The 12,407-nt window shown below is 43.3% G+C and overlaps 1 protein-coding gene across 1 annotated transcript in view; it reads right to left on the bottom strand.

Annotated features, from left to right (window-relative positions):
• The window catches only part of MICOS10 (mitochondrial contact site and cristae organizing system subunit 10), a 35,224-nt gene extending 23,305 nt beyond the window's left edge, over positions 1-11,919 (bottom strand). The window contains exon 1 of the mRNA XM_059915182.1: positions 11,790-11,919. Coding sequence (XP_059771165.1) covers positions 11,790-11,853 — 64 coding nt within the window. The 5' untranslated portion in view covers positions 11,854-11,919. The remainder of the gene's footprint in view (positions 1-11,789) is intronic.
• Between the last annotated feature and the right edge of the window lie 488 nt (positions 11,920-12,407).

The raw sequence follows: 12,407 nt of genomic DNA, 5'->3' as shown, positions 1-12,407 counted from the left end.
ACTCTTCAGCTTAACATTTAATGGTTTTTCTCAATGCTACACAAAGAGCCATGCAATCCAGTAATCCCACTCCTAGGAACATACCCAAGAGAAATGAAAACATATGTCCATATAAAAACTGGTATACTTGGTCACAGCAGCATTATTCATAATAGCGAAAAAGTGTAAACAACCTAAATGTCCATCAACTGATAAATGGATAAACAAAATGTGGTATATCCATACCATAGAATATTATTTGCTACCAGATGTCAATACTATCCAAAGGGATCTACAGATTCGATGCAATCCCTATCAAAATCCTATGATATTTTCTGCAGAAATATAAAACCCATCCTAAAATTCATATGGAATCTCAAGGGACCCTGAATAGCCAAAATAATCTTGAAAAAGAACAAACCAAGAGACACATTTCCTGATTTCAAAACTTACTACAAAGCTACAGTTATCAAAACAATGTAGTACTGGGAATTCCCTGGTGGTCCAGTGGTTAGAACTCAGAGCTTTCACTGCCGTGGGCCCGGGTTCAACCCCTGGTCAGGGAACTAAGATCTCTCAAAACGCACGGCACGGTCAAAAAAAAAAAAAAAAAACAGTGTAGTACTGGCATAAAGACAGACAGATAGACCAATGGAATAGACAGCCCAGAAATAAACCCTTGCATATATGGTCAAATGGTTTTTGACAAGGGTGCCAAGACCATTCAGTGGGGAAAGGCCTGTGTTTTCAACAAATGGTTCTGGGAAAACTGGATATCCACATGCAAAAAAAATGAAATCAGACTCTCCTTATCTGGCACCATATACAAAAATTAACTGAACACAGCTCAAAAACCTGTAAGACTCTTAAGAGGAAATATAGGGCAAAAACATCATCACATTGGATTTGGCAATGATTTCTTGGATATGAAATCATACAAATACATATATCGGTCTCTGCCTCCAGTTCCTGGCAGAGAGCTCTTAAATCCCTTAGAACTTCCTGGGTGATAGGCGTGTCTTTTACTCTAATGAGGCGACTCTTGATGGGCTCCTGCATGGCTTCAGGATGAGGGCTGATCACCAGAAAGACCAAGTCACGCTTGGAATTTCCAGCCTCATCCCCCATCCTCCAAGAAGGGGAGAGGGGCTGGAGACTGAGCTAATGATTAATCATGCCTTCATGATGAAGCTTCCAAAAAATCCCAAAAGTATGGGGTTCTGAGAGCTTCCAGGATGGTGAACAAATCTACATGCCAGGAGGGCAACATGCCAGGAGGGAGGTGCACCCCACCTCCACAGAAACAGAAGCTCCTGGCTTGGGACCCTTCAGGACCTCACCAAATGTATCTCTTCATCTGGCTGTTCATTCAGATTCTTTAGTATCCTTGGTAATAAACTGGTAATCTACTAAACAAACTGTTTTCCCGAGCTCTGTGAGCCATTCTAACAAATTATTGAACCCTAAGAGGGAATCATGGGAACCTCTGATTCATAGCCAGTCAGTCAGAAGCATAGGTAACAATCTGGACTTCTGATTGGCATCTGAAGTGAGAGTCTTAGGGGACTAAGCCCTTAACTCATAGGGTCTGTGCTATCCTGTTATTGTCAGAATTGAATTGTGCAATGGAGCACCCAGCTGGTGTCAGAGAATATCTTGGTGTGGAAAACCAACACATCTGCCATCAGAAGTACTGTCAGTATGAGAGTAGATGAGAAACGAGATTTTTGCTGCTCAGACACCAAAAGCACAGTCAACAAAAGAAAAAATTGACAAACTGGACTTCATAAAAATTTTTTAATTTTGTGCACCAAAAGATAATACCAGCAGAGCAAAAAGGTATCCCACATACATGGGAGAAAATATTTGCAAATCACAGATCCGATAAAGGATTAATATCAAGAATATATAGAGATGGGACTTCCCTTGTGGCACAATGGTTAAGAGTCCGCATGCCAGTGCAGGGGACACAGGTTCAAGCCCTGGTCCGGGAAGATCCCGCATGCCGCAGAGCAACTAAGCCCATGTGCCACAACTACCGAGCCTGTGCTCTAGAGCCGGAGAGCCACAACTACTGAGCCCGCATGCTGCAACTACAAGCCTGCACGCCTAGAAGCCTGTGACCGCAACGAGAAGCCACTGCAATGAGAAGCCCGCGCACCGCAACAAAGAGTAGCCCCCGCTCACCACAACTAGAGAAAGCCCACGCGCAGCAACAAAGACCCAATGCAACCAAAAATAAATAAATAAATATTCTAAAAAAGAATATATAGAGAAATCCTAAATGCAACAACAACAAAAATAATTCAAAGACGGACAAAGACGGCTTCCCTGGTGGCACAGTGGTTAAGAATCTGCCTGTCAATGCAGGGGACACGGGTTCAAACGCTGGTCCAGGAAGATCCCACATGCCGTGGAGCAACTAAGCCCGTGCGCCACAACTACTGAGCCTGCACCCTAGAGCCCGTGAGCCACAACTACTGAGCCCGCGTGCCACAACTACTGAAGCCCGCATGCCTAGAGCCCATGCTCCACAACAAGAGAAGCCACCACAATGAGAAGCACGCGCACCCCAACGAAGAGTAGCCCCCGCTCGCCACAACTAGAGAAAGCCCGCGTGCAGCAACGAAGACCCAGCGCAGCCAAAAATAAATGATTAAAAAAAAAAAAAAAAAAAGATGGACAAAGGACTTGAACTGACATTTCTCCAAAGAAGATATACAAATGACCAATAAGTATATGGAAAGATGCACTGAACATCACTAATTATTAGAGAAATGCAAATCAAAGTTACAATGAGATACTACCTTACATTGATTAGGATGGCTACTATTAAAAAAATTTTTTTAAAAGAAAAGAACAAATGTTGGTGAGGATGTGAAGAAACTGGGACTCTTGTGCAGTGTAAGTAAGAATGTAAAATGGTACAGCCACAACGGGCTTCCCTGGTGGCACAGGGGTTAAGGATCTGCCTGCCAATGGAGGGGACACGGGTTCGAGTCCTGGTCCAGGAAGATCCCACATGCCGCAGAGCAACTAAGCCCGTGTGCCACAACTACTGAGCCCACGACTCACAACTACTGAAGCCCGCGGGCCTAGAGCCCGTGCTCCACAGCAAGAGAAGCCACTGCAATGAGAAGCCCACACACCACAACAAAGAGTAGCCTCCACCAGCCGCAACTAAAGAAAGCCCACTCGCAGCAAGGAAGACCCAACACAGCCTAAATAAATAAATAAATAGAGTAAACCTTGAAGACATTATACAAAGTAAAATAAGCCAATCTCAAAAAGACAAATACTGTATGATTCTACTTACATGAGGTACTTAAGAGTAGTCAAAATCACAGAGACAGAAAGTAGAGTGGTGGTTGCCAGGGGCTGGAAGGTATGCGCAGGAGTAGAGAGTTATTGTTAACTGGGTACAGAGTTTCAGTTTTACAAGATGAAGAGTTATGGAGATAGATGATGGTAATGAGTGTACAGCACTGTGAAAATATTTAATACCCCTTAGTGGTACACCTAAAGACGGTTAAGATGGTCAATTTAAAAATGTTTTAATTTAAATTAAAATTTTAAAAATTTTATTGAAATATAGTTGATTTTACAATGTTGTGTTAGTTTTGGGTATACAGCAAAGTGATTCAGTTTTATATATATATATATATGTGTGTATATATATATGTGTGTGTATATATATATATATATAAAACTTTTTCAGGTTCTTTTCCATTATAGGTTATTACAAGATATTGAATATAGTTCCCTGTGCTATACAGTAGGTCCTTGTTGTTCATCTATTTTATATATAGTAGTGTGTATATGTTAATCTCAAACTCCTAATTTATCCCCCCCATAAAATGGTAAATTTTATTTGTATTTTATCACAATTAAAAAAAAATTGAGGGAAAATACCCCTCAAGACTATGAGGATTAAATGAGATAATGTAACATGCTTAGCACAGTGTCTGGCACATGGTAAGTGCTCAATAAATGGTAGCCATTATCATCACTCCCCGAAGGAGCCAAAGTCTCTCTCTCCTCTGGGATGATGCCTGGACAGTTTCTGAGACCTGAAATGCAGACCTCCACCCAGTCCACCTACTAAACACCTAAGATGGAATTCTCTAAGATGGAATTCCGAAGTCTCCACCTCCTTTTCACATTCCTCAAGAAGGTAAGCCCCTCAAGGGTAGGCCCAGTGCCTATTCACCTGTGCACCCCTCCCCCGAGATTTCCACAATGCCTGGTATTAAATTGCTTAGAGAAGTATACATTAATTATTACTACTATGTATATAAAACTGGAATACCAATTGTCGGACTTCCATACCACCCACAATAGCCGTGATAGGAGCAAATGTGTTATTTTAACTTATAACTGTTATCCTTCATTCACATGCCTGCAGCTAGTATTTACCAAGTACAGGTAATGTACTAACCACTGTACAGAGATTATCTCATTTTATCATCACTTGTAAACAACTACCATTTTATAGTTGAGGAAACTGAGGCACAGAGAGGTAATTATTGGTACATTTATTTCTAATGCAAAAAATCAGGCAAAAGAAAAGGAAAGGCATGTGAATGCTACCACAGTCCATTAAATGGAATACATTCTAGGAGTTGCTTATAAATGTCCATGGCTTGCATTTTTCCTCATGCTTAATACACCTGGCTTGCAAGAACAGCCTTTTTCAGGAAAGTATCATGGCATTGGTCAACCCCTCTCCCAACCATGACATCTCCTTCCCCTCTTTTAGATTTTCTGGCCAATACATGGATTATTAAGACTAGATATTCCTGGGACTTCCCTGGTGGTGCAGTGGTTAAGAATCCGCCTGCCAATGCAGGGGACATGGGTTCAAGCCCTGGTCCGGGAAGACCCCACATGCCGCGGAACAACTAAGCCCGTGTGCCATAACTACTGAGCCTATGCTCTAGAGCCCACAAGCCACAAATACTGAGCCTGCCTGCTGCAACTACTGAAGCCCGTGTGCCTAGAGCCCATGCTCTGCAACAAGAGAAGCCACCACAATGAGAATCTCGTGCACCACAATGAAAAGTAGCCCCTGCTCGCCGCAACTAGAGAAAGCCCACGCACATCAACTAAGACCCAACACAGCCAAAAATAAATAAATAAATTAAAAAAAAAAAAAAAGACTAGATATTCCTTACTCTGGTCTCAAAGTGGGAGTGAAATGTGGGGAAGAAGGGACATAGCCAATTTCACAGTTTTTTCACATTAAGGATTCCCAAGGCCTCCAAATGAATCCACAAAGTACTGGAGTGAGATTCTCCTCAAAGCTTCCTCCAGCAAATCTGGGGCCATAGCCTCTGCCACACAGACATCAACTTGGTCATGAGGTCACAGCCTGCCAGCACAGGCCTTCTGCATTCGAGAGTGAGTTGTAACAGCACTCTAAGGGCAATGACAATGCTTCTATGACCTACACTCGCAGGGCTTAGATATTCTCAAATTGCAGGGAAGGACCTCCATAAGTCTCATCAACTCTGATTTTCTCATCTCTTAGGATCTTATTTCCCCTGGGAAACAGAAAATAGATAAAACTTCCCATCCAGTCTGAGTGACAAGCAAAGGTGAGCGCATCAGCTCTGTCCCAGAACTATTAAGACTCCTGTGTTAGCACAATACTATGATTCCTATTCTCATTAGCAAGAATGTGTGTCTTATTCATGTGGGTACACACAAGACTAACTAGTCAGTATGTACAAGGAAAATATCAATAAATGGCACAGCCCTTGAGCAGAGTGGGAAAGAAAACCAGAGCATTCAATAAATCTGATAAAACAAAAATAAATTCATAAAATTAGCAAAAACCATTAATGACGCATTCACATAAACTAATGGAACATGCTATTCATAAAATGTAATATTCTTCACTCCTTTTTAATTTCCTGCAATAAGGCTTTGGCAGTACCACTTAAACCAACATCATGCTCTACTTGTTTAAATAAAAAAGTGCTCTCTGGTTTATGTTTCTTGGTTGACTACTCCCAAATATTTCTAATACTACTTTATTATTAAGATTACTGACAATAATTTACATGCCCAGATGAAATTAAAAGTTGGTAACAGTTCCAAGAGTACAAGGACACATGGTCAAAGTGTGAACTGGCAGAAATTCACATGAAATGTACCCTACTTGGACTTTTAAAATTTAAATGCTAATTCATTCAGTTAATAAAGACACTGAGTAGCAGATACGGGCTGAGAACAGAGGCTACAAAATTCTCAGCAACACATATCATTCACTTAACAATAGGTACTGTATGCCTCCTCTATCCCAGGGGCTGGGGGTCAACAGTGAACAAAACAGTCTCTGGTTCTCATGAAGTTTACATTCTAGGGAGGAGGGACAATCAAGTAAAGAAACAAATTGCAAATTCCAGATGGTGATAGGAGCTATTAAGAAAAATTAGTGGGGCTTCCCTGGTGGCACAGTGGTTCAAAATCTGTCTGCCATCTACCCTGAGAAAACCATAATTCAAAAAGAGTCATGTACCACAATGTTCACTGCAGCACTACTTACAATAGCCAGGACATGGAAGCAACCTAAGTGTCCATTGACAGGTGAATGATAAAGAAGATGTGGCACATATATACAATGGAATATTAATCAGCCATAAAAAGAAACGAAATTGAGTTATTTGTAGTGAGGTGGATGGACCTAGAGTCTGTCATACAGAGTGAAGTAAGTCAGTAGGAGAAAAACAAATACCATATGCTAACACATATATATGGAATCTAAAAAAAAAAAAAAATGGTTCTGAAGAACCTAGGAGCAAGATAGGAATAAAGACGCAAACGTAGAGAATGGACTTGAGGACACAGGGAGGGGGAAGGGTAAGCTGGGACGAAGTGAGAGAGTGGCATGGACATATACACACTACCAAATGTAAAATAGATAGCTAGTGGGAAGCAGCCACAGAGCACAGGGAGATCAGCTCGGTGCTCTGTGACCACCTAGAGGGGTGGGATAGGGAGGGTGGGAGGGAGACGCAAGAGGGAGGAGATATGGGGATATATGTATATGTATAGCTGATTCACTTTGTGATACAGCAGGAACTAACACACCATTGTAAAGCAATTATATTCCAATAAAGATGTTTAAAAAAAACACAAAAAAACGCCTGCCAGTGCAGGGGACACAGGTTCGAGCCCTGGTCCGGGAAGATCCCATATGCCGCGCAGCAACTAAGCCCATACGCCACAACTACTGAGCCTGCGCTCTAGAGGCTGCGAGCCACAACTACTGAGTCCACATGCCACAACTACTGAAGCCCGCACGCCTAGAGCCTGTGCTCCGCAACAAGAGAAGCCACCACAACAAGAGAAGCTACCGCAACGAGAAGCCCAGACACTGCAACGAAGAGTAGCCCCTGCTCGCTGCAACTAGAGAAAGACGGTGCACAGCAAAGAAGACCCAACACAGCCAAAAATAAAACAAAATAAATTTTTTAAAAAAGCTGTAAAAAAATTTAGTGATGTGATGGAGAATAAACAGAACACCTAGGAACTTCTTAAATGCTAACAATGTTATTATTATTTTTTAAAGACATTAGTCTCAAACCTTATGGATGAACTAGGGAGAAAGGAAAAATGTGAGGGGAAGAAAGGAAAAGAAAGGAACAAGAAGTGAAAGAAGAGAGAAACATGTTTAACAATGGCCTATTGTGCCTATTATAGGGAGGCGTGTGTTTTGTTTTGTTTCTTTGAGTCAATGAGCTCAGTACACCAGGTCAAACCATATTAGAAATCTTCTATCCCACATACTCCTATTATACACAAATAAATAGATATTTTAAAACCAGAATATGGGGGAAATAAAACTGCTTTCCCTATGATAGGAAAGGAGGGGTGGTATTTATAAATAAACGTAGCTCTTCCTACAGGACAAAATCATATGAGAACATTACTCAAGCTTCAGAGTAAATCTTTGAAGAACAATTTTTAAAACAACTTGTGCCTAAAGTACATGCTTATGAGGGCTCTTTAACTCAGCTGTACAATATCTAGGCTAAACACGAGCGATTAAAATAGTCATTTTTCGGCAAATCGGTGGGAAAAGAATGAAAACAGTTATAAGGTGCCAAACAGAGAAGTGCTCACCAAGGGAGCTGTCCATTCACCTTGACCTCCCTTCAGTCTCTCTGAAGCCAGAGAACATGAAATTATCAATATGCAGCTGAAAGCCTGCCTTGGCCCTTCTTCCCTGCCTACATCTACAAAACCTCTATCTTATTATGGCAGGCTGCCGTTCCTGAGTCTCCATCTCCATTTTGAAGTACTAGAAAAGCAAGCAGCCAAAGATGTTTAAAGAGTTCTAAAATCTCACTGCCTATAGGAATAGGAACTAACACACTCACTACAGAAGACTGTTCATTCCAGGGACTTCCCTGGTGATCTAGTGGTTTAGAATCTGCCTTCCAATGCAAGGGATGCAGGTTCAATCCCTGGTCGGGTAACTAAGATCCCACATGCCGCGGGGCAACTAAGCCCGCAGACTCTAGAGCCCATGCGCCACAACTAGAGAGAAGCCCGCGTGCTACAATGAAAGATCCTGAATGCCACAACTAAGATCGAAGGCAGCCAAAAAAAAAAAAAGTGTTCATTCCATAGTCTCAAATACCTCTTAAACGAAAGTCCCCCAAAATTACACTTCCATGCTTCATTTCTCATATGCCCTTTCTCTACGTCCATTACTTCAGGGACAACCCCCTCAAAATCTGAACTCAGCTTCTCCCTCAAAATTAAAAACTTCTTCTCAACCTCATTATCATTCTCAAACAAATTCAACCATGTAAGCAGAAAAACAATCAAAATTATGAGCTTTTTTCTCACTACAGTCTCTCTCCTGCCACTTCACATGATCAGTTACTAAGTCTTATATGTAACTTAGTATAATGAGGTGCACATGCACCCCTCCTGCTTTACTTCCAAATTCTGATCAATGACATCACCACTTAAGTTCTAACCTTGGAGTCATCTTTATAAGAAATGAAATGAGGCAAAGTTAACCCAGTTGGAGAGAAGATAAAGAAAATAGCATTTATTGAGTTCCCACTATGTACTTGGCACTGTGCTGGCCCAGGAGGTGGGTATTACTATCTCCTTTTTATAAATGGGGGAAAAAGTTTGAAGTGTCTCAAACAGACCCATTCCTTTCTGGTCTAACAGTTCAGACTTTTATCACTTCACATTCACAGTACTGTTAGCCTCCTCTACTCCTGATTTGTTCTATATAAAACACTGCCAGGACAATCATACCAAAATTCCATTTACATCACATAAGTTCCCTGTTGAGGGCACTGAAATGCCTTCTGTTTCCCTATCTGCCCACTGACTGGCCCATAGCTCAGTACATATTTGTTACTTAAAACCATCTCATGATTCCCTACTAGCCTCGACTTACTGAGCCCTGGGAGCAGAAAGTAATAGATTTTTTTTTTTTTTTTTTTTTTTTAAATTTTTGGCTGTGTTGGGTCTTCGTTGCTGCTCGCGGGCTTTCTCTAGTTGTGGCGAGCTGGGGCTACTCTTCGTTGCGGTGCGTGGGCTTCTCATCGCGGTGGCTTCTCTTGTTGCGTAGCATGGGCCCTAGGCGCACGGGCTTCAGTAGCTGTGGCTCACGGGCTCTAGAGCACAGGCTCAGTAGTTGTGGCACACAGGCTCAGTAGTTGTGGCTCACAGGTTCTAGAGCACAGGCCCAGTAGTTGTGGTGCATGGGCTTAGTTGCTCCGTGGCATGTGGGATCTTCCCGGACCAGGGCTCGAACCCATGTCCCCTGCATTGGCAGGCAGATTCTTAACCACTGCGCCACCAGGGAAGTCCCAATAGATTTTTAAGACAGAGGTGTTGAATATGCAGAATGCATGTGAAAAAGCCAAAGCCAACTCAAAAGCCTTCAAGATAAAGTAGAATCTCTCTAAGGTAATTCACAATTCTGACTCCACCCAAACCAGCCTTGTTTAGGGAGTAGGCGGGTGCTGAAATTAGAATGCCTGGTTCTAACCCCAGCTCCTCCACTCCTAGCCACTTAACCTCTCCGTGCTTCAATTCCTCCTCCATAAAAGTTCAACCAGCCTCTGCTCAAGTTCTTCCACTCTCCCTGACTATCCAAGTCCAAGTCATTAACCAAAGCTCTACTAAAGGCCCACTTCTCCCAACCCACCACTCCATTTACTTGATTTATAATAATAAGCAAAAAGTCTGAATAACTTATTTTAGTTTTTATCTGTAATCATATATCACCACGCTTCATTTAATTATTCCACCTGTGTATGCCCCACCAATGTCCCACTCATGAACGACACACACTACTTACTGCCTCAGGTGATCATCAGTGGCACAGTATCAATATCAACAATTATTACTACCACCATTTACTGAATATATAGTAAGTGCCAGGCATTGTGCAAGTATCTTGTGTACTTTTCTGTCCTTCAGTCTTCATAATCCTTTTAGGTAAATCTATCTCTTTATCCTCATTTCATAGTTAAGGAAGCCTCTACATAAACTCACTCATTTAATCCTCAAAACAACTCTGTGAGATAGCAATATTATTGCCAATTTACAAATGAGTAAGCAGGCACAAGAGAGGTTAGATTACTTGCCCTAAATCACACAGCCGGTAAGTGGTGAATTTGAGGATGAAGAGGTAGCTGTGATAAATTTCTTCATTTACTGACTCATTCTCAACATCTTTTATTAAGCACTTGTATTAACATCTTTTATTAAGCACTCTTCTGGGAGCTGAGGATACAGCAGTGAATGAACCAGAAAACATCCCTGCTCTCATGGACCTTACAATTTTATTTCTTTTCCAATATTTTCATTCAAGGGCACAATCCTAAATCCTCTTAAATACTTTTTTTAAGATTTCCATACAAAAATATCAAAATTAGATAATAAAAATTAGTATCGAAGAAATGTATGGTACTTGAAACCAGAAAACCTGGGTTAAATTCCCAACTTTGCCATTGATTAGGCCCTGGGCAAATCCCTTCACTTGACTCTCAATTTCATGACTTGTATTAAATAATGTATTAAGTTGCACACCAAGCACAGAGTCTGGCACTTAGTGAGTTTCCCTCTTTCCCTCTCCCCTCCAAGCAGTGACTTCATAATTTTTGTGTCGTCCCTGAGCACATGTTAAAAGGCTACACCGAGCTACACTAAGGGCTGAAAAGTTACCAATCACTATCTTACTTTCCAAGGCAATTCTAATTCCAGATCACCATCACTATGTCTCGGATTTCAGGCCCCAGGCTACTCTGATGCCTATAAACCACGTTACAAGTCGGGAATGACAGCAACTCACATTAGAGCCTGACAGTATCTATAAAATGCTCCCGATGACCTTCTTAGAGGGCACTTTTGATTCAGCAGAGGAGGAATGTGGCCTCCAGGCCAAGCTGCACGCCCCGTGCGAAAGATGTGACACGAGGGAGGAGAATTTCCAGCCTCCAGCCCAAGGTTGCGCCCTGCATACTGCTTCAACTCGCAGAGCTCCCCAACTCTCCTGCCACCTGCCAACCCGACCCCCAACTCCTCGGGGCTGCATCTCCACACCTCCCACCTCGGGCGGCCACCCAGGCTCCTGGAGCCCGCGTCCCCAGCCGCCGTAGTGACCTCCCGCCCGGGCCCGGGCAGCTCTCCGTGGCCTGAGGGGCTGGAACAGGCCGAACGGCCTGACCTCTCACGGGGCTTCTCCTCCGCCCTCCGGGTCAGCGGAGCCTTGAGCCAACTTATCGGCTCCGGGTGGGGCCTGCCGGAGACGAGGAACCCCTTACCTATCTTCACGACGGCATCCGCCAAGCACCGGTCCCACTTCCTGCCGAGCTCTGAATCCGACATGTTCCCCACCCGCAGTTCCAGCTTTCCGGACCGTCGGGCCTCGCGCTCAAACCCCAGGCAAGTCTCGCGAGAGCCGCCTCCGTTCCCAGGCCCGGAGGGCCGACGACGTACCGCCAGATATCGCGAGATGATCTGACAGCTTCCGTACTTTCCGGTTTTTTTCAGTTGGTCGTCAAGGTGACGGGTTGCCTGGAGGCCAGAGGTGACCCTGACCTTGGAGCCGCGCCTACCTAAGGGTTGCGAGGCAGACAGGTTTCCTAGGCGGCATCCAGAGCCCTGTCTGGAAGGTCCTTCCACAACACCAACTCCCGACGTTGGCCTTGGAAATTCCCAGGGCGAGTGAGGGCACAGCGCTGGATTTATAGATTCATTTACTCATCTTGGCTTTTTCTCCTTCCTCATTCACTCATTTATTGCAGTGGAACTCCCGCCTTCACCACTAACACAGAAATTGCTCTGGCAAACGTCACGTATTGCGGGGACTTCCCTGGTGGTCCAGTGAGTAAGACGACGTGCTTCCATTGCAGGGGGTGGGGTTCGATCCCTGGCCGGGG

Source organism: Balaenoptera ricei, chromosome 1 (assembly GCF_028023285.1).
Source record: "Balaenoptera ricei isolate mBalRic1 chromosome 1, mBalRic1.hap2, whole genome shotgun sequence".
Classification (NCBI taxonomy): Eukaryota; Metazoa; Chordata; class Mammalia; order Artiodactyla; family Balaenopteridae; genus Balaenoptera; species Balaenoptera ricei.
This window is presented reverse-complemented; position numbering and strand designations above follow the sequence as displayed.